This window comes from Molothrus aeneus, chromosome 19 (assembly GCF_037042795.1).
Source record: "Molothrus aeneus isolate 106 chromosome 19, BPBGC_Maene_1.0, whole genome shotgun sequence".
NCBI lineage: Eukaryota > Metazoa > Chordata > Aves > Passeriformes > Icteridae > Molothrus > Molothrus aeneus.
The window spans coordinates 6,070,027-6,096,199 of record NC_089664.1 but is presented as its reverse complement, the minus strand read 5'-3'; the positions used below and the strand labels follow the sequence as shown (position 1 = coordinate 6,096,199).

Sequence of the window (26,173 nt, the reverse complement as noted above, 5' to 3'; positions counted from 1 at the left end):
ATACAGTGATGAGCACACTCCAACTTCCAAAGCCATAAGGAAGGAAGGAATGAAAAAGGAAAGATCCTGACCACAGCTGTCAAGTAACAGCCTCTGCTGTAACTGAACTTGCTTAGATGGACCAGATTCCAGCTTTGCTTCCCCTCCCCTTGGCAGCCCTCATCCATTCTGTCTCTGCAGTTGTTCACCTTCAGCTCTCCCTGCTCACACCCAGTTCCCCATGGCACAAAGTGTTTCTGGTTGCAGGCTGCCCCATCAAAACACCACTGGGTTTAGGACTGTCTCACCACCTCACAAGCCCCTCTCCCTTCTGCTTTAGGACTTTTCTCCAGGCAGTTCAAATCTCTCCAAAGCCCTCAGGGCATGTGACACCAGAGATCAAAGAAATGTGCCAGGATATTGCCAGCACTTAAGCTTATAAGGTAAAAAAGCCCAAACAACCTCAAAGCAAGATAATCTCATTTTCTAGCTCTACTCTCTTTAAAACCATTGAAATTAAAAAGGTTCTGGCTGGTAAAGCAATCAAGTGTCTATTTAGGAAAGAACTGGTAGGTTATTAGCTCACAGCTACACTTAGTTCTTAGCTTAGTTAAGTCTGTCTAGATTTCAGGCTGTATTTTAAGCAATAATCACTGACTTTCTCTTACTGTCATTACTACACACTGAGCCTCAGAACCTTAAAGAGTTTGTTGATCCAGAGCTACACCACATGCTGCACCTTCACTGTGCAGGGGAATCATCCCTGAGGAGTATTTTATAGTGCTGCTCGTTTCAAACCTCCCACGAGTTCCCCAACAGGAGAGTAAGAGAAAGGGAGTGGGTGTGGGGAACCCAGGGAATCAGCCTCTAATTACAATCACTTCAGACAGTCTCTGGCTTGTCACTTAGAAGTCACAACATTAGCTGGGATTTCAGCTCAGCAGAACTACCACCCAGACAGTGCAGAACTGGTGCTGCTGTGTCCAACACAAACCCATGAACACAGTTGCTGTCTATAAAGGTTTTAATATCAGTATAAATAGGGCACAGTTACAAAAAACTGCAAGACAGGAGCAATGGAATTTTGACGTAAAAACCTTAAGTGAGGCCTTGCTCTTCAGAAACACACACAACACACAGACTGCAGGGTGAAGGGAAGGCGTGAGCACACATACACCATCGTGCCTGGAACCATTCAGTACAAAAATAGCAGTAGAAAGATGGTCTCTGAATTGCTGGCTGATCCCTTGGGTGTGCCTTAGCTGGACCCCACTCAGGAGACGCAGATTGCACCTTGTGTTAGGAGCAGAGTTAATGCCCAGCAGAAAGCATCTCCTCTCTCCACCCAGCCACAGCTTCCCCAGCTGAGGTACAAACTATAAAAATAAAGGTTTTGACTGTTCAGTGCTTGTACCCAGCCAGGATGCTCTGGCAGACAGGGCAGACCGTGCACATGGGCTGGTCATGGGGAGCCAGCTGGGCTCTCCTTACATTCACTCTGCTCCTGGGTGGCAAGAGTTCCATGAGATCTCTCTGCTCAGGTGACACCACTGCCCACACCTGGCCTCCCTCCCTTCCCAGTCCTCATTACAGCTCTGCCAAAGGTGATGCCTTCTGTGGTGGATGTGAATTGTTCCGCTGCAGGTCCTGACAAGGGAGGCAGGGCCAGGACGGGATCTATCTCTGCACGTGCCGGACAAAGGCCTGCACCAGCTGAAACAAGGGCTCCTGCCCCTCTGGACCCAGCTTGGAGGCAGACTTTCCCTGGGGAGAGGGAAGGACCCCGCTGGCAGGTGAAGAGGGACCTCCCCTGCGGAAGTAGCGGGACAGGCTGGAGAGCAGCGTACTCTGCAATCAAAGAGTGCAACAAGTCAGCTCCTTCCACCTGCCCTCTCCTGCCCCAGCCCCACAGCAATGGGGCAGTATGAGCAGCCCAGTCCTGCTGGGGAATGGGCAGCACTGACACACGGGGCAGGGAGAGGACAGCACAAGGCGCTCACCAGCTCCGAGCTGAGCTCCTGCTTCATGCGCTGCTTGTCCCGGGGGTGCACGGCCGGGTCCCGCAGGTACCGCACAGCCTGGGAGATGAGCAGGTAGAAACAGTTCTCCATTGTAAACATCAGCAGAGACCTGTGCAAAGAAACACAAATCAGCAGCAGCCAAAAAGGTCAGCACACTCTGGTTTCCAGGTCAAATAGTTAAGGGATGTATGAAGATAACAAATGCCTCTAAACTTCGGTTCTGATCTGAGGAGCTCGGGCTGCTGCTTGGCTGTAACTACATCAAGTAACTGGAAACTTACTTGAGGGTTTTGGTTCCCTCTTGCATATTCAGCCCTGCAGCCTGAGGGAAAGGTTCTTTCTTCTTATCCATCTTTGAGGGGGAAAAAGACAGGCATTAGAGACAGGAGATAGGAAAGAACTGCTCATGCTCTTCAGAGTCTCAGCTGAATGAGCACTCTGGAATCACTGCAGCTGCCGTGCTCCCAGACACAGGAAGGGCCAGTACCTCTCCCAGCATGTTCAGGGCCACGTTGACTGTGGCAAGGAGGGTCCCAAAAGAAGGTGCAACATCCGAGTCAAAGGCTGGTGTGGTGAAACTCAAGACAAAGAGCACGTTGTACTCAGCAAGGTCCAGAGACTGTGGAGGAACAGAAAGAGAAGTGAGACCCAGGAGGCCATGAGGATGGTGTTGCCATAGGAACAGGAATACCCAGTCCCTTATCACACTTTTTATATGGAGAAATAGAAGCACTGTGATAATTTCCCAAGTCTCAGGTGTGCAGCTGGAGCAGTAAAGTGTCCTGCACAGCACTGCACAGACTCCATTGGTCTCCTCTCACAGGCACACCAGTACTGGCTGCTCCCAGAGACACAGGAGGACGTTCCCTACCCAACAGTTAGCAGCAGGACACTGCCAGAATCAAGGATTAAACCTTCCCTTTCTGAACCTGGAGACCAGGCACTGGGTCACACCCAAATGGGAGGATGACAAGAGGATTTTTCCTGTAGAATGGTATACTGAAGGTAGAACCCAACTGGGTCATTGTCTGCTCCAGTAAGGTCACGCACACACAGCCTTGCGTAGATCACACAAAAGCTCAGCCAAGTCTTCCCTTCCCACTGTGCAGTGCCAGATTCCCAAGGCCAATTCCTTGTCTCCTTCCTTCCCACTCTGTGCAGAGCAGCAGACAGGTACACAGTGGGGTCACTGCATCAAGCAGGACACACCCATCCAGAATATCCCTGGAAATGCTGGAAACTCCCCTCTGGAGCACCCACCTGGTCAAGGAGGATCTGGCAGACATCAGGGGTGAAGTGGCGCAGGGCAGCCAGAGACTTGCTGAGGATCTTGAGGAGGCTGTACTGCACTGTGAGCAGGGCCTTCTGCTCTGCTGCCTCTGACTCGGGGCTGGGGGGCTTGGAGGAGGCCTGGGGGTTGCGCTGCACGCGGGGAGTCACGCTGGACGGGAGGGAGTCGCCGTTTTTTGTCTGTGGAGAAAGCAAAGAGAAAGTCTTGGATACAGATGGGATTATTTCGCACTAAGACAAATGTTTGGAGGAAAAAAAAATTATGCTGTGAACAAAGAGAATGAGGAAATAAGACACCCAAAGTCTGTCACTTGCTGAGAATGTACAGTTGGTGTGGGCTGGGGAGACACTGCATTGCAGGGAGGCAGCTGCAGAGGCTGTTTGGATTCCACTCTCAGCAAAAAGAATGATCAACACACCAAGCCTGAGCCATGCTGAAGGAACTCTGCAGCAGCAATGCATCATCTCCACCTCGTGCAAGTGAAGATGTCCCAAGAACAAGAACTATCTCCCTTTAACAAATTAAATCAAATTAAGTGGCTTAATTAATGGCACTCCAGAGTCCTACAGCAATGCAGACTCTTTGTAACAGCAGGCCATGCAGCACAGGCTGCTGGTTATCTAGGACTGGCTTTACACAGTCCAAAGCTTTTCAGAGTCCAGACTAATCTCAGCACTTTTTTTTTTTGCTGTAAAGAAATGCAAATCCTAACTGTTGATGTGTGTTGATAATCACCATGAAGTTTGTCAATAATCCATTCAGTATCCAAGACCCTTGATAATGATTAATGCTCCCTTGTAACAGGCAGCATGGTGAAGTTTGGTGTAGGATCCTCACCTGCAGGTAGTGCTGGAGCATTTTACGGCTGTGCAGGAGGGAGGTACAGGCCTGGCACAGGTAACACAGATTCACCTGAAAGAAATAAGGTCAGGGAAAAATCTCAGAAAAGCTCAAACCCTGTCTATTCACTGCCTTAAGCTAGAAAATCCAAACATAGTACTGTGATCATAAAGGATCCATGCAGTCTCTTAATTTCCCAGTATTTTCTTGAAATCACCTGGCACTAAGAACTGAAAATAAGCCACTGAATTACCCAATTTACTTTACCAAGCTACCACTTCTCTCTCTCCCAACAGTTATATTTCCTTACTTGAGACCAGGTATTGACAGAATGGGAAGTGAAATAACCTCAGTAATTCCCATTAAAGGAGTGGTAATAACAAAGTGATATTGTGCCATTTTCTCTTCAGACAACCAAATCCCTGCACTCCAAGGCAATGTATTGTCCTGATTCCTACCTGCATGTCCCTCATAAGCTGTGGCAGGTGGAAATGCCACTCCTTTGTGAAATTTGAGAGCTGAAGAATGAAGCCAACAGTGTGATCAGCCTCCTCCAGACAGGCCAAGCTCTGCACGGTCCGTACTGCATTCAGGCACTGGGAAGGAGAGAGAAGCAAATCAGGGCCATGACAGAGAAGGGACAGATGGGGTAACATCCCACCCTCCTCTCACAGCTATTCCCACTGTAACCCTTCCCAAGGCAGCAGTGATTTTTCAGTTCATCTGCCCTTTCTGACTCATTTCCACTGCTGTTGGAGCAGAGGAGTCAAGTGAAGCCCAGAGGCAGTTTGTGGCACACCTGAAGGATCCTCTCCTGATGGACCCCCACAAAGTCCAGTGCTTCTGTCAGGAAGTTGTATCTCAGTGTTTTGAGAAGACGTTCCATGAGGGACATGGAGAGCCGATAGACCCCGGGCCAGGAGGGGGCATCCAGGGACTTGCGGGATGCAGCAGATGTCTGAACAAATCACATACAGAAAGAGGTGACTGTTTCCCCTCCACACCGTTCTGGCAGCCTCCAGCCACAGCCTGAGAGGGCATGGGAAGCTCTCTGGGGCATCCCCAGCTGGAATGAAGGAAGCAGCACCCACCTGGATGGCTCCATTTGTGCTGAGCTGGTACACACTGAGGAGGGGCAGGCAGACACTCTGGGTGACACCAGCTCCAGCCATTGCTGCTGCTCCCTGCAAGAACAGACTGCAGTTGGAATCTGTGCCTCTGCTCTCTGAGACTGAAGAGACTTGTGCTGCAGTAGATATTTCTGTTCTTTGCACTGTCACCACCCTTTTACAGAACTTTCATCTACACACACCTCTATGTTGTCAGAAGTTCAATATCAAGAAAAGGAAAATCGAACCTGCACAACTGTACTCAAAATTCCCATTTATCACCTGCTCTGGTATGTACATAATCCTTGCAAAGGGGCTTGCAACAACCTTGTTTTCACCTAAAGCCCCAGACAAGTTGAATTTGAAATAGATAAGTAACACTTTATTAAAACTAATGAAGAAGCAGGTTCCAACACTCAATGCTGGTTTAACAAGGGGGTATTTGCATTGCAGAATCCAAAGTGAAGGTGCCTGCTCTAAATGACAGGTCTGCCTGGCTGGCTCAGCTTTTCCCAGACATCCCACTATGGAGAACAAGGCACACTAAGCAGGTGTACACACAGGACCTGCTGCTTGCCAATCTCCAAAAAAGACCCCTTTATCTACAGCTCATCATTCAGCTACATCACAGACAGGATAATGAGATAAAAAATGAGACAGGCTTTTCCTATTTAAAGTGTACAGCCATGCACTCTCACTTCTCTGCATCTCTCACCTGCTGAGTCCTTGCTAAGGTCAGCAGCAAATGTAACGAGGCCTCTGTGAAGTGAAGGTTTTGTTTAACTCTCAGGCTGATCTCCAGTGCAGCAAAGATGGTAGGAAGCACAGGGACTTTCCTAGTAATCTGCAGCCAGTAGTCTCCATCTTCATCTACTTCACAGAGCTCCTTAGCCAGGTGCAGACCCAGAACACACACCTGCAGTGACAAGGAAAGGTAGGTAGGTACAGGGCTGTACCAGGAAAAATCTCAAAAGCATTTACTAACACCACCTAAATTTCAATCATTCTCAGAATCACAGATGAAGGCTCCTGATATCCCTCACATTTTACTCTGTACACCTCTTGGCTGTATTAGCACTTATGAAAATGTTTTTTAGTGCACACCTGAAGAAGAGGCAGCAACAGCCAACTTCCCAGACTGATGTGAGCCAAGAAAATTCTGAAACAGAAACTGCTGAAACTTCCTCTGAAGGCAGCAGGCTACAAAGGAAAGCTGTTCCAAGCACCAAGAAACACTTGTCTAGAGGGGAGAGACAAGACTGCAGAGCAGATGAGCAGCCCTTTACCCCATCTCGCTGGTCCTTGTGCTTCACCCGGGAGGCATCGTCGGTCTCCATGCTGTCCTTGTCATCTGCAGCATCTCCCACGGTCAGGCTGTGCCGGGTCTGGTCCAAAAGAGCAATGACCTCATCCTGGAGGGTCTCACACACACTCAGCACCAGCTGGGGGTACTGGGGGATGTCATTCACTGTGACACACACAACAGACACCAGTTAACACACACTCCTTGTACTCAGATTTCCAGTTCAACTGGTAACATCACTGAGCCACATTTCCTGGAATTAGCATTTATTCTGTTCTCATTTCAAAACCTACAAAACAATGTGAGCAGCTGTGACTAAGTTAGACGTCTACATCTAGGAGGATATATTAAGGGATTATAATCATCTCAATAAAAAAAACATGCAGATTTTGTCATACAAAGTCATATAAACTCATGACATGTCAAAACACAAATCAAGCACTACTATGGACAGATTATTCCACCACAGCAATTCCCACCCACTGCTTCAGACTGCTGGTATCAGCCTATGCAAGACTGGGTGCAGTCCATGGTCTGTGAATCCATATAAATACTACATTCTTATCAAAACCACTATAATAAATTGCCCCACATTTTACCAGCACAGCTAGAAACTCAAATTCAACAGCAAAGAACACAATTAAAATTGTTTTCTTTAAACAACCAATCCTCCACTTTCTACTTATTTTTCAAAATGTAAACATTTGCAGAGCCATAGCAATGGAACAAGGAACACAGACAAGTAACCTGACACACTTTTAATCACAGTTGCCTTTGTATGTGTTGCACAGAGAAATACTGCCCAGATTTCACTGAGGGTCTTCAAGTGCCACTGCACTGCCAGATGCCCCAGAAGGGACAGGAGTAGTGACCAGACTGGTCTCTGTGGTTTGTAACAAAATGTACCCTTTCTTGTGTTTGGGTCTTTTGTTATCTCTAACTGGAAATCCATGTCAGAATCCAAGCTCTACAGTCACTCTGAGAGAGCCTGACTTACACATCCACTGAGCTGTCTCCAAAACCACACAGGAACTAAACTGATCAAACAGAGGTTATTGTCAGGGAACGACAAGAGAAGGGAAGACATGGACATAGAGTGAATGAATGATAAACATCACCTCTTTCCAAAACTAGCTAAAGAAGGGAAAAAAAGGAGAGAAGTCCCACAGGCTGGTGACTCTGTTCAGCACCCTGCACGACTACCAGCACCATGTGTTTATCTTGCACATGCTGGGGGTAAGGAGTGTTCAGCCCTGGCACCTCAACACCTGCACATGCACCACCTCACCTTTCATCTCCTTCATTTGCAGAACAGTGATAAGAGCTGAGAACACTTTGGCTTTGGTTTTCTCCATCATCTGCTGATCTGCCTGTAGTACTCCCTCCAGAATCTGCGTCAAGGAGTTTATGATTTTATCCACAGAACTCAACTCGCTGACAACAAAAAGGGAGAGCTCTTCAGATTAGACAAGATCCCTCAATAAATATACTGCCTTGAATGAGCTGTGTGGATCATAAGTTATATGACCCCTAAAAACAAAAGCAGTTCTTCAAAGTAAAGTTTAAATCACCACCTGGATCTCACTAAAGACGTTCCACAGAATGAGAGAATGCATTTTCCCTTCATTGTGAGAATCAGAGTGAGAAAGCAGGACTAACTATCACAAAAGCTCTTTTGCTACTTCTCACCAGCAAGCAGGAAACAAAAGTAACTGTATTGCTACCAGAGATTTCTCACAATTTAGCAACAACCAAGAGACATTTGACATGCCAAAAGAGAATTCAATGATAAAGCTTCAGTTTTCTCCCCAGATCACTAAGGGATTCTCACTAGACCAAAACACTTCAACATAACCTCCCAAATTTTTATTTAAACATGACCTCCAAAGTTTTTTTTCTAGCAGTGACTAAAAAATATCCAAACAAAATACCTACCTTTTCCACTGCTTGAGCAGGATCAGAAGAAGGGTACACAGCATAGACCCCAGCTGCAGACAGGGCACTGACATGGGAACCTGGAGCTAAGGAGAAGTACAGTAAGAGTTACAGCTGGAACAGTCACAGGTGGAAACACTTCAGAAATGCTCAGCCCAAGCACCACCACCAAAGGACCAGGTTTGTTCCTTCAGTAGAATTGAGAGGATCAGAGCCAGGACCCCCACAGGGTCATTTAGTGATGAAAGAATGACACATACAAAATAAAGATTTAAGCAGCTCATCAGTTCATGGAGAGAGACTCTGTTTCAGCCCATTTTCACAGGATCTAAAATACCCTAACATTACAAGCATCTGTAGGAATAGTGCAAAGAAGATAAGCAATTAAGAAATGAAAGAACTGATAGGAAACAACACCTACCAAAACCCTGGTGCCATTTAGCACATCCAGAAACAACTCCTGATGAACTGCAGAATCAGTCAGATGCATGATATCAGCCTAAATCAACAAAGATAAAGATCAATCAGCACAATAAAAGGTGCATCTTCTAAGCAGCCTAAAATCAGTCTACTGTTTTGTTACTTTAAGAATCCATCAATATTATAACTGCTGACTTTTACAGAAATCACTTTAGTCCTACATTACCATTGACAAGAAGCTGGTAATGACTAATTGCTTAACAGTGCATCCCTGCCTCCTTCAACACAGGAAAAGCTTGGCAGGATTGCAGAATTACTTAGAAACCCTCTAAAAACTATTTACTACCTCCCTCCTTGAGAGGGCAATATGCTCATTTTGATCAAACAGCAAAACACCAGCCACTCTAACCCCCTGCACCATGCTCACACCAACCTGTACTGTGCTCACACACACAACAAAACCAAAAGAAGAAACCAGTGAATTCTGCTTAGCTGGCCCTAGGAAGCTGCTGACATTGTATTACTCAAAATATTCATTTCAGCCTCTCATGCAGGGTAAGAGGCAGCCCTTACATGGCTTGTGGAGATGATGAGCAGCATCCTCCAGGCTGAGATGAGCATTTGGTACTCGGTGACAGAGGCGCAGCTGCTGCCCTCGGTCTCTGCCACGTGCTGGGCCAGGGACCTCACGTACTCTGACCAGTAGGCAAAGCGCTTCTTGCTGGAGAAATTCTTCAGGGTGTCCTTCAGGGACTGGTCCAGTGAGCCCCTGACCAAATCAAGAGAAGAAGGTATCTTCAGTTATTCTTGGGTCAGAAAATATACTTCTTCTGAGATTCAGGGAGGAAAGCCAAGGATACAGCTTGCAAGTGAAGATTATTCCACATATTTGACCTTTGCAGGGAATCACACTTTTTGCATCAAATATTAAGGAAAAACATGATCCCTGAAGAAAATCTATAGTTTTTTTTTTAAACAAATTTTTGTTAATCCTGACTTTTCAACATGAAACAGATGTTACTTTCAGGAAAACAAATCAAGTGGGAGAAAACTACTAAATGTAATTCAACTACTACAGTTTACTCAGCTTAGTTGACAATTAGTTTTAATGAATACTGTATATTCTTATTTCAGCATACAAGGAAAATACTGATACATTCTCACCTCAAAGGCTACAGAAGAATTGTAATATCATAATCACAATTAGTGACTGCAAGAATCTCAAATGAATGTCTGTCATGTGTTCATGAATCACCCCCAGATTTTCACAGGATTACATGTGCTTTGCCCATCAAAGCCCATATGGTGTATCAAGAGTTAACACACACACAGTTTAGATAACTAAAAAGTACAGGGATGAAGGAGAGACTACCAAAGACTCACTTGACAACATAGTAGATCTCCAAGCAGATGATTTTCATTATTAAGGCACAGGTATCCAAGACACTGAGCTATGAAGAAAAAAAAAAACAAAAAAGGAAAAAAAAATCAAAATCTGAGTTCTGCAGGGTAAGTGAAATTATCCCTACCCATCCACTTGGGATGGCAGATACTCCAGTTCTGCAGGAGACTTATTTCTCCCACAATAGCAATACTTATGCCATTTGACCACAGACTGGTGACAATAGGGACAGAATACTGTGCTCAGAATTTGAACTCTTCAGTGAGAGCACAGGGCTTTCAGAATGAAGGAAAAAACTTGCACAGAAAGGAAGAACAAGAACCTAATAAATTCCTCCATGATATCAGTCAGCCTGAGCCCAGATTATGGATACACTTCAGACACACACCTTCTACAGTGAGCATTACCACAGCTGCCACCCAGCTATTTTTGTTTCATATGTGAATAAATACCAGAGAATTTCAAAAGGCAGTTCATGGCTGCCCAGTCTCTGAAAATCCAGACAGCATTCACTTCATCTTCTGCCTATATTTTACCCACTTGGTCACAGCTCCTTTTAGGAAGCTGTAAGCAGAGGGAATGGCCACACACATCACTTAGAAACCTTTTCTGAGGAGTACATTAGTCCCTTCATTTTATTTGTATGCAACTCACCTCTGATGATTCGGAGGGCGGAGGAAGGGTCCCAAAGAGGGGATTAGTTAGATTTTCCCAAAACTTTGGCCTAAAAGACATAAACAAAATATTATCAGTTGTCTCCCTCATGCCACGTGCCTAGCAGCATTTTCAGTGTCCCAAACTATATATAAAATATGCTTTGGTAAATACAAGTTTATTTAGCTTTGTATAAAAGAAACAGAAATATATTTGATTCTGACACACTGGGGCTTCTCATCTTCCACACTCAAAGCCCACACACTGCGTACCCTCACCACACACTGGCTAAGGTGCAAAGGTCCCTGAAAAGTCTGATAAAGCACAGAAAGAGTGTTCTGGAAAAGAGGAAGGAAAATGCCTTGTCAAGGATCACCAACTCACTTTGTCCTCAGCACGAGCATGGCGCTGTCACGACGGTCCTGCCACAGCGCGTGCAGGAAGGCGATGGCAGCGCGGTGCAGGAGGGGAGGGCACCAGTACCTCTCCTGCTGCTTGGAGTCAATCAGCTCCAACACCACCTGGAGGCAACTCCACTCCCCCAAGCTGAATTCCTAAAGCAAAAGGAGACAAGAGGTTATAATGCTGGAGAACTGTATTGTCCATTGTACACAAATCCTTATCTTTCTCACTGCCAGTAATGAATGAGTGTTTTAAGGTCACTGAAAGAACAGCACATGCAGTGAAGAGAGCAGGCCACAGGCACCCTTGGTCTTAGCAGATGTTCTGTTGCTAATTCAGTATCTGCCTTGAAATACTGGGGAAAGTTTCTCTTTGGTTACAGGGAAAAGTGAAACTGGGATAGTACCACATGCATTAAAAACAAGCACAACCTGCATTTATCTTTACATTAAACACATCAGGTTACAATGTACAATATCAGATTTTAGCATTCAGTGCTCTAATATGCAGAAAAAAGCCAGTGAGTCCTCAGGCAAGTATCTGCTATTGTACCTTAGACCCATCACTGCCATCCTTCACTTCCAAGTTGAGGAACAGCTCAATGAGCCCAGGCTGTGTCTCCACTGCCACTGTGAGGAACTCCAGGATCATGACCTTGATGCGCATGTCCTCGATCTTGCTCTGCAGGTGGGTGAGGAAGGCGTCGCGGATGGCAGCGGCATCACTGCCCAGGCAGGCGTACACAGACATGGGAGCAACCTGCCCATGGAAACAAACACCAGAGGGAAAAAGAAACATGCTGTACACAATGCTTAATTACACACAAAAGATGATTGTATTGAAACTCAAAAATATTTAATAGTGAATCTATGAACTTATCAAAGTCAGTTGTCATTAAGCAGGAAGAAACGTGACAAGTGATCCAAACTTTCCTCTTGAGCAATTCTACTCTATCCTCATCTACTTCTCAAAGGTTACAAAGGAAATAGAAAAGACAAAGGAAAAAACTGCTTTGGAATTACATTTCTTGAAATAAATGAGCCAATATCTGGATTTATATGCTTTTAGAAAGCTACAAATATTCTGATGTTTAGCAGACAAAAAGAGTAAGTGCAAAAGGCTTTCTAAGTCTAAAGTCTACTTTTACAAAGTCCAGAAGTCTAAAAGTTGAAAGGTCCCAATAAAAACTTAAATAGGATACTCTTCTCAGTAAGATGGTACAGTTCCAGGTAGGAAGATCTAAGAATTGTATTTAAGAGAGTGACTAGAGAAAGTTGCTCAAAAATTGGGAAGAGAACAACTGGAAGTGCAAATACTTTGTAGAAAAAAACCCCACTAATGGGATGCCTCTCAGTGAATGCTGAGTGACTTCTGAAACAGCAGATCACATAAAAAAACTAAAGGATCCTTTACATGATTTTTCATGTGCATTAACTTACAGATGCCAGTCTACCCTGCTTCAACTGACTTGCACTAAGCTCCCTAATACAAAAAAAGCCTGAGGAGATTATTTGAAAAAAAATTCAGTAGTGGCATCAGTCACAAGGGGAGAAGCAAAGAGCACTGATGTGTCTCATCTTACTGTAGCCAGTCGTTTGAGCAGCTGGATGGCCAGGCGTGGAAGTGCAGGGTCATGCTTGTGGTAGATGTATTTGGCCAAGACAGCAATGAGGTTGTTCCCATGAGCACCTGGAGAGAACACAAATAAAATCAAAGAGAAGAAACAACAAGATGTAACTATTTACCAAATGATTTCCACAGCAGAAGGTAAGAACTAAGTTGGTCTCCCAAAAGAACATGGTATGGGTCCAGCCAGAGGCATTAACAGCAACTGATTTAGTATATTCTGTAATTACAATAATCTCATTACAAAGCAGCAAACAATAAGCCATGTTTGATTAATCCTTTAAAAGCTGTCCCAGAGGGGAAGAATGCCTTAGAGGAGGGAGAAGAGGCATCCTCCCATCAGTAGCAAGCACTTTTTGTAACCTGGAAACCTCAAGCAGTGTTTGTGATGAGACACAGTGCCATTTGCAGATGACCCAGAAGCACAGCTCCCAGGCTGCCCCAGGCAGTACTCACCATGCTGAGTGAGTGCCTGCTCCAGGGGAGACACCACACTGGACGGGGGCTTCAGCCGGATGACGTTGTTGGTAACAGAGAACGCCAACTTCACTGTCTGGATCAGCAGCTGGCCTTGGCCTTGGGACTCATCACTGTGTCCAAAGAGAATCCAAAGTAAGGAACTGTGCTCACAACCAACATTTATTATTTTATAACATTCACAGAGGAAACTCCACCAGAGTTACAAGACATTTTCTCTCAGAGCCAGCACACAGAAACTGCCCAAACAGCCACACCCCACTCACCTGCTGGACTGGGAGGCCATGACCATGTCAATGGTGTCCACCCCAATTCCCATGATGTTAATGACAGCTTGGCCTGCCTCTGTGTTGGCCAGGCTGAAGATGCACAAGGACTGCAGGCTGGGGGCATTGCTGTGACACAAACACAGGACAGCGTCACCAGGAGCACTTGAGGCATTTTGCCATATTGAACTTTAAAAACTACCACAAAGCAACCTCCTCATTTCTACACCCCCTCCCTTTACTCTCCCTCCTACTTTCACCAGAGTACACCAAATGGGAAAGTGGATGGTAGTCTGTCCCAAGAAATCTATGTACTCTTTTCTTTTTTTTTACCAAGAGTTCTAGAAACCAATGTGATTTGCTCTGTCCCTAATCTTCTGCTACCTTTCCTGTACTCAGTAATGCAGCAAAGAGCTGAAACCAGCATTACACAGCTATGTACTCCCTCCTATTCTTTTGAATTCAAAAACTGAAACAAAGTTGCAGTGATCCCTGCACTGTAAACCAGGCTAGTGCAGGTGTGAGACCTCTCACCTGCCTTACCTGCTGCGAGGATCCATTTCAGGACACAAGTTCAGTATAGCATGGATCAGCTGCAGAATTAGGCACCCTAAAACAGAGATGAAATGGACTACTCAGTTTTTGAAAACTTTTGCCTCATTCCTTGTATTTTCAAACAAATCACAGCATCTAACAATATCAGTTGTACAATGCAAATCCCAAATGGCTGCTAGAAAAAAGAAGGCAGGTGATCCCTTTTATTCCCTTCCCCTCATATCCCCCCTTTTAACATCCTTACCAATTTTCTCTCTCACTCCATGGGAGTTGTATCTCCATTTGTGGTAATTTGGTAACATTTCCTTCAGAACAAACACTATGCAGGGCACCAGGCCTTGGCTCTGGGTGCTACCAAGTTGTCCCTAGGAGAAACAGAAATGTTATTTAACCAGGAGGGGAACAAGGAAACTTTTGGAGGAAGATATTTCTTATTGTCTTTGAAGTGTGAGAAAACCATGAAACACAGGGACATAGATTTACAAGCCGTTTCCAGTCTTTTGTAGTCATTTGAGACGAGTCAAAATGGTTTTTTTGTAAGAATCATATCAGAGAAAGCACAAACATCAGTGCAGAAGAAAAGGCAAGCAAACATTACTTAGAGAGCCCTGCTGCAAAGACACTGATCTCAGACATGGCTGAGATCACTTTCATTTCTCAGTCATAACAGCTCAGAGCTGGTGTCACACCAGAGCTCTCCAGAGGCACTCACCCGGACAAGAGTTGTTACCAGGTTCAGGAAGGAGATGGTAACACTGTACTCGCCTTGGGGCTGCTCCATGCTCATCAAAAGGTTTCCATAGCCCCCAGCATTCATTCCCTCTGCACTGTGAAATGAGCAAGACAGTTCATCACATGAACAGCAGGATTCTGACACGAGTGAGATATGTCAGGTGCAGAGATTGCACACTGGCAAAAAGTTCTTATTGTATGCTATGAATTGGTTAGGCAAAAAAAAATAAGGTGGGGAACATTAATACCTAATCATGTGATTCATACTGGACAGTGGATTGGCAACAAATGGCAAGAAGCCCGTGTGGTGAAGGTCAGTCCAAACCTGCAAGAGAAGAGGTACAGATACTCCTTCTGATTTACAGCTAAATGTACCAGCTCTCACCAGCAGGTCCTTTCCTCACCTTGGCTGGCATCCGAGAAGCCAGGACTGTCAAGCAATTGACACAAGAAGCAATAACATCCACAGGGGGAGAGATTACAGTTGTTAGCCTATAAAAGAGACACAGCATGCATGAAAAGAAGCACTGCCACCTGTGGTCTAGTCTGTTTTTTTAATCAAAAAGCTTCTTTCTCTCTCACTGAAGTACACACATATAAAATTTAAGCAGATAAATACAGACACCAGAGTCAGCACTTTCAGTCTAGACTTGCCACCTCCCCCTCACACCTGAGTCAGATCAATTTACTGCCAGAGCAAGGCTGGCAAGACAGCAGGTTGTCACAGCAAACAATAATTATACAGCTGAACATCAATTCCCAGGCAGTTAACTCTGGGAGGAGTTAATAATTACAACTGTTTTAAAACCTGTGAATTACTGCTCTAATGCTATGTTTTATCCCTGTTTCATGTAAATATAGCTACTAATCAAAATGACCTTTAAAGGGATAAAATTGCACACCTTTCAGGAAAGAAGTAGAAGAGGGGGCCATTTCTGCTGTATCAAAACCTTAACCTATGTGTAACCAGAACAGCTTTGAGAGCTGAACACCAGTCCTGGGGAATTCAAGCATTGACACACATCCTGTAAAGCTCTTGGCAAAATAAGTAATCAGCTACCCTTCAGGTCACTCTATCTGCTTAGGTACCTCTGCTGTCAGGGACTCACCTCTGCAGGAGCATGTAGATTCGTGATGTGATTGGCAGAAGACAATCTGCTATTGATACATCAGTGCTGATGACTTTATGAACCAGATCAATTATGGGCTTGACCCTCTGGCAATGCTGAATCACATCTGGATAAAGAAAACCAAACATTAGAATGCAAAATTGTACTTCAGCAGTAATAAAGCCTGGAACAATGCACATATCTCTTACCACATATCTGCATGATTCAAAACCATCCCTCTCCCATATCAAAAAATATTTGTTTATCTATCTCAACTTTTCCCTCATCTAAAGTGTATCTCATTACACTACATGCTCTTGGCCTTTTGCAGTGAATTTTACAGAATAATCATCATCAGGCTTCTGAATAATATTCCATGCTCTTCCAAATGTACTCAGAGCTATTCAGCCCTACTACTAACCTAAAATTGACACCAATTAATAATTATTTATTCTCTTTCACACTCCCAGCCGGTCTCACCTGCTGTTGACACAACATGGAGCAGCATCTCAATCTCACAGGTGAACAGAGTCCAGCTGCTGTAGGAATACTCCCACCGTACCAAATAAGCCCGATCATCCAGCATCACTTGGCCCACTGTTCCCTGAGGTATCCGTAGGTTTGTCTGACCTAGTCCTAAAGATTGAAGCAGGTGAAACAAAGTCACAAATGAGTTTACCCATGAGTTAGAAGCCAGGTAAAGAAAGAGCTAATTTCCCAAAGGATTTCAGTAAGAAAAGGTGAGTGCAGTTTCCTTACCAAGAGGATAGAGGAGCTTTGGCGCCTGTCTTCGCCACAGCGTGCCATCCTCATGGGAGATCACATCTGGAGGTTTGTGCTTGTACAGCTCAATATAGAAGGACATTTTATCCAGGAAACTGTATACCTGCATCAGAGAGAGCTTCAACAACCAGCCAAAGAGCCAGAGCTTCTTAAAAATTTATCAACCAGGTTACTTCCAGTATCAAGCAAGTTTACTTGAGGTGTACAACAATATCCTTCTAAAACATCAACCCTACCAAAGCATTATTACACAGCCCTCATGTTCAGACAAGTCTCATCTAATGAATCAGGTAAGTACCACCCAAAAATTATCATCTTAATCTTCAACCATTAGAGCTGAAAAGTTTTCTAAAAGCCAGAAAACAGCATCCTGCAACACCACACAACTCTGAAGGAGCCATGTTCACTGTTCTTAGACAAAAGCTTATGTCTGGTATCTAAGACTGCAATTGAGATAAGCACATGTAATGGAAAGAAAGAATCACAGAGCATGTCATCCCTGACTCGAAATAAATCATCTCCCAAACACCCAGAGAGATCCTGTACCTTTTTTGCAGTAGATTTATCAGACACAAGGGCTTGGAGCAGCTGAAGGAGAGGAGTGAGAAGATGGGGGAACATCCCACAAACACTGTCCAGGATAATACCCAGACCTGCAGTAGGTTCCTGGTGGTGGAAAGAGAAAACAAATGTCTCACTACTAAAAAGAAAAGCTAAAAGGGTCTCAGTATAGCACAAGGTTACAGTTCTGTTTTAAGCTGTACATTTAACATTAATCATGCACAAAAGTATCACTCCAGTGACTGGAGATCACACTTGCACAGACTAAAGCATGAGGCAGTCTGCAAGTATAAGGCAAGAAGACTGTAAGGCATTACATATCATCCTAATTCTGACAACAAAAATAAGCACAATGCTTTTGCCAGCAGTTAGTTCAATCCTTGCAGCCCCAGCCCTGCTATCAACTATCACCTATATTAAAACTCGTTCCAGTATCCTTTTCAAGTGTAAAGCCAAGGCTGTACCTAAAAAGCAGGAAAGGGCAAAAGTAAATTAAAGATAGAGGCAAATGAACATTTGCCCCTCAGGCCCTCCTAGAAACCAACTCACTAAATACAACCAGCCTGCTCCTTTCCTAAAAGGGAACCATTTATCAGGTCATAGCTGTAAACAAGGTAGGTCAAACAAGTTGCAAACACACTCACCGTTTTCCAAAAGAGCTGAGGAATGCTGGAAGCTGCCAGAACTTCACATGCAGCATCAATTATATCCTACAAAGGAAGACAGGATGGAAAAAATCAAAGCTACTTTACACAGGAGGATTTTGTTCCAACCAGGTTCTGCCACATCTTTGGAATTTAAGTTTCTATGTTTACCCACCAAGATGTAACTCCTTCCAGGAGCCAAAACACACCCAACACACCCACCCCCAGACCACAACCTAAAGCCATGCTCCTCATAATGAATGAACTGGCCACAACAAACACGTCCACAATGTCTGCAGAGGGCTGTAAAATGTCCAGTCCAACTCGGAAATTGAGTTTGTATTATTTCCATTGTTTTGGGAATACCAGATCACCAATTAGCTTCACATCCATAGGACTTCAAATGCATGATGTGTTCTTTCACTACTAATTTGCCAGTCTGTAGAGGTGTTTACCACATTTGCATGGTGTAAATGCAGAAGGAAAACCAGCAAATCACTCATTTGGGTCTCCCTAAGCCACATAAAGCTTTCAAATTTGCTTAAAGCAAATTTGCATAGCGCAAATTTGCATAAATTATGCATTTTTTGCATAAAGCTTTTCAAATTTGCAGTCTGAAATGCAGGATTACAATTTAATAGGCAATTAGCATCAGTTATGACAGGTAATTTTAAATTATGTAACAAATGCAAAGGCTCTTGGATGCTTACCTGCTGATTGCCCAATGTATGCAATTCCAGTGATGTCAGGACAAAGGAAAGAAGTCCATAAATACACATACAAGCTGTGCTGGCAGTACACTGCAAAGACAGAACACACAAGGCTGTTATGGGAAAGAATTACAAACATGCTGCAACTCAGTCTGCTCTACACATCAAGTGAATGACTTTTTATGTATCCTTGCTGCAAAGGGGCAGCAAACCAGGGAGCAGTCGTTAGTTAAGCTCCATATTAACACAAAATATTTCACTGAAAGGAGAAGTCTTGCCATTACCATTATCACTAGAAATGCCTTGCAGGCATCAAAATAAAAAAAAAAAAACCACTCAACACTTCTAGGAATCAAAAGGATTTGCTTTCACTGGCTTCTGTCTACAAAGCAGTTTGCCCTAGTACACCACGTTTTCTAATGAAGTGCTATACAGAGAATAGTGCAGAGTTACATCATCCAATACTCAAGATTCACAATGGCAAATACACTTAGAGAGGCAAATAAAAAACTTGGATTAACTGGAGTCTATTCTGCTCAAGAGAGATGTAGTTCCTTGCTTAAAAAAGCTTTACTTAATTCTCTGGACATAACAATCTGTTTTGTTCCAACTTGATTTCTGATCCTCACTGAAAGAAGATTAAGATGACAGAACATGCTTTACTGCATGTTTGAAAAGAACATTGGTTCAGTCTCTGCTTCCCATCACAGCTGGACATCAGGAGCAGTTAGACCTTCAAAAGCTTACATGCACAATTGAAGAAACTCACATTCTTGCCCCCACTGCTGAGGGATCTCAGCAGCTTGGTCAGATACTGGAAGACATTCAGTTGGATAGCAGTGCTGCCCATCCTCCTGATGATGTTTGTGGACTCATCTGGGTTTATGGTGTGACGGAGCAGAGCCCAGGCCAAAAGCACTGGAGCATGATGTGAGACATCCCCTAACTGCAGCAGCTGATTGTCCATCTCCTGCACAGAGACAAATCAAAAGCAAAATAACTGAGATCTGAAAGTAATTCATACTCAACAAGCACACAGCTCATTGTGTCCTCCTCATGGATGCCAGTTTCTACACTTGGCCAACAAGCACAAGGACCAAAAGTTTACAGACACAGCCTGGGTAATCACAGGAAGTTCTGTATTGTTAGGCTTGAGGAGGGGTTGGTTACTCTGCCAGTGTTTTACCTGATGGATGTGCTGATTGTTGGCCAACTTGTGCTCCTCTGTCCTGTCATCCAAAGCACGCTCATGGAGGGAGTCAATTTCCATGCCTTCCACCAGAATAAGAGCACTAAAGTAGCTACAAGCAGTAGAAGAATAAAAAAAATAGGTCAGTAACTTCATTGGAGAATTCAGGTGAGGTTTTTTTTTCTTAAACTATAAGAGGTCAAAAAGCATCCTTTAGTTTGCTTTGTTCATCTTTCTTTGAAGCAATAAGAAATTACAAGAAACAAGCGGCACATAATCCAAATTTTGTCTTGAAATGCTGGTACAGAAAAAATTATAATCTTCAGAACTACCTTTTTTGGTTGAACAGACAAAAAAGGGTCACTGAAATTTGAAGACAGCTTTTCCACCTTTATAACTCTCTGCCACTAGGATGTATGGCAGGATTCTCATTCCCCCTTTGAGTCATGGCCCACACAGAACAACAAAGACATTAACTATAAATGCATTTTTTCCTGAGAAAAACAATTGTTTTGCTCTGTACCCACATCACAAATACACACAATACTTACCCAATACGATCCACGAGGTGATCCATGCTCTCATCTACTAAATGTCTGTTGGTTTGTCTTGTGCCAAATCCCTGCTCCTTGAACATCTTTGCAAAGGCCAGGAGCTCCTCAGGTGCCATTTCAAAGTATGCATAGTAGAGGAAGATGACTTCCAGGAGCATGGACTGCTCCCGAAGGCATTGCACAAACCACCGGGAAACCTGGCGTTCTGTCTGCATGAAGGAAAGTTCCACCATCACACGTCAAAGCTCACAGGGCAGCCAGAAGCTGAGGAGTGTGGAAGCATTTCAACAGCTTGTGCAGCCAGCAACTGTGTCAATGGCAAGGAAAGCCACTCTAGGTCCAGAGAGATTGTGAACAACTACACATAAATGGCTCTGTTGGCCCCAGTGCTCTCCAGAGATTTATTACAAGGAACAGTAAGTTTCATGAAACTCTGTCTCTGAGCAAAAGTGTGTACTGTTACAGAGGAAACAAATTTTATGTTTCTTGGACCAGGAGAAATGTCCTGTTTAACTGCATCTGTACATATGCATTTTTCAATACACTACATGTAAGAAACGACTTTATAAGCTTGAGAAATGATAGTAAGAAACAAAATACCATAAGATTTCCATGTGTTTCCCAGGTAGGAGCCTCTGCTTTGTACAGTGCTTCAAACTGCTTGCGGTAATTCGGAACGAGCTCCTTGTCCAACTTTTCAACGCACTGAAAGTACTGTGCCTGAAAGAGACAAACAACTCCATGAACTCCTCACATGCATGTGGGCTTTCTGCACACGCAGGGAATTACCCCACAGCTCCCATATTTAGCCTGCTTCAATGGCATCACATCCTGGACTCACTGTGTAAGGGTGTCTCTCGTCCTGGAAGTAGGTGAGCAGGTGGAGGACGCAGCGCAGGATGCAGATCCTCTCCTCATAGTAGTAGTCAGCGAGCTGTGAATGTAAAGTGCCATCAATACCAACCTGGCACAGTGTCCAAGTGCCTGCCACCTCCCTCTCCCAGCCACTGCCAAGGCCTTCACCACAAGGAATACAGAGTTATTACAGATGGAATTTCAACTGAGCAGTTCTGAATTTGGGGAAAATAACCAAGACTTAAAAAACGTTACAGAACTCAATCAAGCATTGCCGTAACGACAGGTCTATAATTACACTGTTAAATGAGAAAACATGGAAAAGAAAGGCAACAAGACATCCCTATTACCCTCTGTAAGAAATGATCATCAATCTTGCCATGTCAGACAGTGACACACAAACCTACAAGCTTTGGAAAATAAGGCAGTGTACATCTACCCAGCTAAATTCTTTAATATCAAGCCTAAAATTTCATTTCTATAGCAATTACTAACCCTCTTCAAGTCTACACACACATCCCTCAATTTCAGAAGCACCTTCTAAAAGCCATCCTTTATATGAAGGAATACTTCAATTATTTCAAGATTTTCTACCAAAAGGAAGTAGGTTTGCTGCCAACAGATTTTTTCCCCAGAAAATACAAATGGAAATGACTGACCTTCAGCATCAGAGCCTGACTCTGCCTTTCATCCTGAAGAACTGTCTGTAAAAAAAATATGACAAAAAATAGCTACTGGAGAAATATCTACTGACAAAATATATGTTCACAAAATGACTAAAACAAATAAAAGACAATTTTCCTTTCATTTGGAAAGACAGATTCCAAAAGCACAAAGCCAAAACACTCATTTTTAACTATGTATTTATTTTTCAGCTCCACTCTCATTCACAAATCTGTAGCTTTCCTGTGACAGAGAGAGAAGCTGAGCTCCTGCAGAGATCCAAGAAGGAAGAGATAAGCCTGGATGCAGCTCCAGAGAAGAAAAGCTACAAAGCCATTTCCCAGTCAGAACTAGGATTCACATGTGACCATTTGCATCAAAAAACAACTGTTATTAAGGAAAGATGTGGATTAAATAGAATATAAATGGGACCTTCAAGGAGTCTCTTGTTCCTCTGTAATCCTCTTGAAGATAAGATTGTAACAACTGCACACTCTGCTCTTCATCCAAACCCTGAACAAAAGAAAGATAAATGATCTGAAATTAATAAAAGGCAACTGAATTCATTAAAGATTAAGATTCTCTCCAAATACTCAGGCAGCTCTTATCTTCAAAACAAATAACATGACAAAAGAATATTTTTGCACCAGGCAGATGCTTTAATCAGCACTTCTTTTAAATCCAAATAGCAGCTTTAATGTCACTGAGCTGCAGTTTAACTTCAGCTAAAATCAGACATTTAAATAAAAGTACCACCAGCCACTGAACTCTAAACTTCTGGCTTAAAGAAACGGAACCTTGCAGGTGAACTGAGAGGATTGTCAAACAAGGCAACTGATTTAAGGGACATGAGTTTTTTAGCTGAGCAGTTGGCCTGGAAGAACCCAGTTCAGACCCACAGCAGGTGGCTGCTGCTGAAAAGGACCAAGAAAACCACAGCATCTCAAAGTCACTCATCACTTTGGAAGTTTCGCCTAGAGCCTCAACATGGACTTCAACATCCTTTAGATTACTTTGAACTGAAAGGACCTTAAGTTTCTCTCTACTCAACATCACAAAGGTTACTTCAGTACCAGAATCCTATAACAATTCATTCCAGGGATAAAAAATAATCCAAGAGCAGCTTCACTCACCAAAAACTTGCTGACTCTCAGACCCAACTCTTTTAGTGGAGCAGCAACATCTTTATCAGCTTTAATTTTTTCTGCTGAAGTCGAACTAAAGTGAAAGGAAATTTTAGCCATTAAAAACTCAGCAATCTCAAGGAAAAAACTAAATAAGCATCATTTCAAAGTTCTCCACTCCATCAGTTTAAACTGAACATTTGCTTCTTCCTCAGTGACCTTTCAATATTTCATACAATATTCTGTAACCTTTCTTTACTTGCTAGGAAACTCCACAGTAGAGATTAATTTCTAAAATCAGGCAGTGACTGTACCTTGGTGGTTTGTAGTATGACAGTCCCTCTAACAGCCTCTGCCAGTGCTTGTTCAACTCTGCAGCAATCTGGGCCTAAAACAGAACCAAACACCACTGAACAGATTCCTCAAAGTGCATTACCAAATATTAGATCTGTTAAACTTCAGCAAAGCAAAGAAATTCCACCACCACAGAGAAGCAGGAACAACACAAGGCAGGTGTTTGAGGCTCAGAGTGAATCCAGATGCAGAACTGAGGGGGCACTGAGCTGCACTGCCCATTCCTAGGGAGGATGGGGAGAAGGGAAGCAATGGACTGGGTTTAGAAACATTTGGATTCCCAAACTCTGAGCAAATTCTTGAAGGCACAGGCTCCAGCCCTCAAAATAAGAGAGCAGTTGTACCACACATGAACACCCCAGGGCAGTCCAGGCAGCAGCACTTGTGCCCACTCCAGAAAAGGAAGCACCTTTTCCATACACCCTTCCAGGCAGTCCATGCAGCAGCTGTCAACAAGCAGTGGAAGAATAAACAAGTAGCAGAGATATGGGAACAAAAATCATGCTGAGAAAGAAGGAAAAGCAGCAAAAAATATTTTCACTAATATTCAAAGAGATGTACAAATGATGTGTTTGCACATGGAGCCCAGTAAGTGATGGCCAAACCTGCTCTGCAGGGAATGAACTTACTGGTTCTCTTAAAGCTGATCTGCCCAGCAGAATTGTCCATAATTCTCTGCTGCTCCTGCAAACACAAGGAAAAGGTGGAGACTATTTTAATGATTAATGTTATTCCAGGCTTCCATTTAGCTTACACTTTTCAAACCTGCAATTAACTTGCAGCAAATGACACTGCAATGTGAGAAAATGATTTAAGGAACATTAGCTTTTAGCTAATGAGCTTCAGATGTCCTAGAAAAACCCAGGAAAAACCCAGGAGGGTGACAACTGACACAGCCAGACCTGTGAATTCACATCAAAGCTACACATTGATATCAAGTTACCAGCTCAATTTCATTTTGCTATCTGAACATTTCAGGCTCCTAAGAAGAAAACGAAAGCATAAAACAATATTCTACTGTTACATTCAATGCTCTCCTTCAAACAAATTTTTCCATCAGTTTCATCCTCCACTCTAAGGAGAGCATAAAACTATGAAGTGAAAAACTGACCATCTTTACACAGACACCAGAACATTTACACTCAGCTTCTCATTTCTTCATTAGAACTCTGTAGAAAAGACAATCTGCCCTATAAAAATTTACAGATCACACCCTGACCCTGGCACATGCATTCAAAAAGTCTCCCTACAACAGCCCAGAGAAAAGATATTGGCCAAAAAGAGTATTTCATTTAGATAAACTATGACTCGCTAGCAGCACATTGCAAATGAGAATTTAAACACCCCAATTCCACACACAAAGACTACACAAGAACACTCACAGCCTTATTTTTAGAATAACATTATTAAAATAACTCACTGTGGCAGTGAAAGTCATCTGTGACTTCTGCCATGTGGTGACACTTAATGACAACACCTGTTATTTGCAGCACACCCATCAGCATAATTTCCCCCTGCTCATTCCTCGATGGTTGTGTGCATTTCTCTGCCATGAACCCCTCCAGCCACACAGAGCACCCAAAGGCCCAGAATTCTACCAAGAATTGAACAGCAATGTGAAAGAAGGAATTCAATGAATCCCAGGTTCAGTGATCATGTCAGATCAATGCCTTTATTTATCTTGCACACCGTTTCTTTCACTTATTGTCAAATCTGAGCCCTAGCCTAGCAACGCCAACCCACCTACTTTACTCTCCTTCACAATCCCCTCTGTGAATAAAACAGACCGTGGTTTGTTGTCTCTTCATTAATAAGGCTCCAAGACAGCTAAGGAAGGAAAGCTCTCTATATACGACCACAAGTAACAGTGTTGTCATTAATTTAATAATAATTAGACACTAGGGAAACTCCAGAACATAAAAGCGTTGTCATGAATTACAAAAAACGTGCTCTAGAGAAACGAAACAACCGAACTACGATGATCACTGAACACGGGATTCATTAAATCGCTTCCGTTACATATTTCCACGTGTGTATTTGACTCGCACGTCCGCAGGAGCCGCGCGGGAGGCGCAGCCGGCCCTGGCGCGCCCCTCGCCTCAGGGAAGGGCCGAGCGCCCGTCGAGCGCCCCCGGGAAGAGAGCGCGGACCGAGCCCCCGGCCCCACCAAAGCAACGGCTGCCAGGGAGCGCTGCCCAGCTCTGATCCCGCACGGCAGAATTAAACAACCACAAAATGCCGGCAGTCGCTGCTCACTGCGCTCTTTGAGCCGGGGCTCCCTGAGGGTCCCTGAGGGTCCCCCAGCCCAGGGGGCGGGGCCTCACCGCGCGCGCGAGGCGGGGGCGGGGCCAGCCCGGCGCGCGCCCCGCCGCAGTTAAAACCTCCCGGCCCCGCGCTGCGCTCCCTCCCCGCCAGCCCCTCTCGGCCCCCGGTCCCGCGGAGCGGGGTCCGCCCGCAGCGAGAGCCGGGGGCTCCCCCACGCTACCCCCAAGTTCCCTCCGCTCGAGCGGCCCCGGTCCCGCACCTCGCGCTCAGCCCGCCCGCCGCCATCTTCGCTCCGTTGTCACGTGACCCAGGGGCTGCCTCCTTCCACCACGCCGGTGTCACGTGGTGCT

At 44.2% G+C, this 26,173-nt stretch overlaps 1 protein-coding gene across 1 annotated transcript; it reads right to left on the bottom strand.

Annotated features, from left to right (window-relative positions):
- Nucleotides 1-985: 985 nt before the first annotated feature.
- On the bottom strand, nucleotides 986-26,108 carry NUP188 (nucleoporin 188). Its single transcript, XM_066563157.1, has 44 exons — nucleotides 26,083-26,108; nucleotides 24,188-24,242; nucleotides 23,519-23,592; nucleotides 23,214-23,298; nucleotides 22,513-22,593; nucleotides 22,077-22,121; nucleotides 21,404-21,496; nucleotides 21,163-21,282; nucleotides 20,560-20,771; nucleotides 20,006-20,120; nucleotides 19,589-19,789; nucleotides 18,820-18,909; nucleotides 18,110-18,175; nucleotides 17,451-17,570; nucleotides 16,881-17,007; nucleotides 16,602-16,757; nucleotides 16,122-16,248; nucleotides 15,417-15,504; nucleotides 15,261-15,337; nucleotides 14,993-15,107; nucleotides 14,525-14,645; nucleotides 14,269-14,335; nucleotides 13,726-13,854; nucleotides 13,439-13,572; nucleotides 12,939-13,045; nucleotides 11,909-12,115; nucleotides 11,339-11,508; nucleotides 10,955-11,024; nucleotides 10,282-10,349; nucleotides 9,472-9,667; nucleotides 8,900-8,977; nucleotides 8,479-8,564; nucleotides 7,832-7,977; nucleotides 6,527-6,708; nucleotides 5,956-6,156; nucleotides 5,223-5,315; nucleotides 4,931-5,089; nucleotides 4,590-4,727; nucleotides 4,129-4,203; nucleotides 3,261-3,470; nucleotides 2,488-2,619; nucleotides 2,282-2,352; nucleotides 1,980-2,109; nucleotides 986-1,827 (listed from the first exon to the last, which is right to left on the bottom strand). The coding sequence occupies exons 1-44, from the start codon at nucleotides 26,106-26,108 to the stop codon at nucleotides 1,657-1,659; spliced, it is 5,214 nt and encodes a 1,737-aa protein (XP_066419254.1). The 3' UTR covers nucleotides 986-1,656.
- Nucleotides 26,109-26,173: the final 65 nt, after the last annotated feature.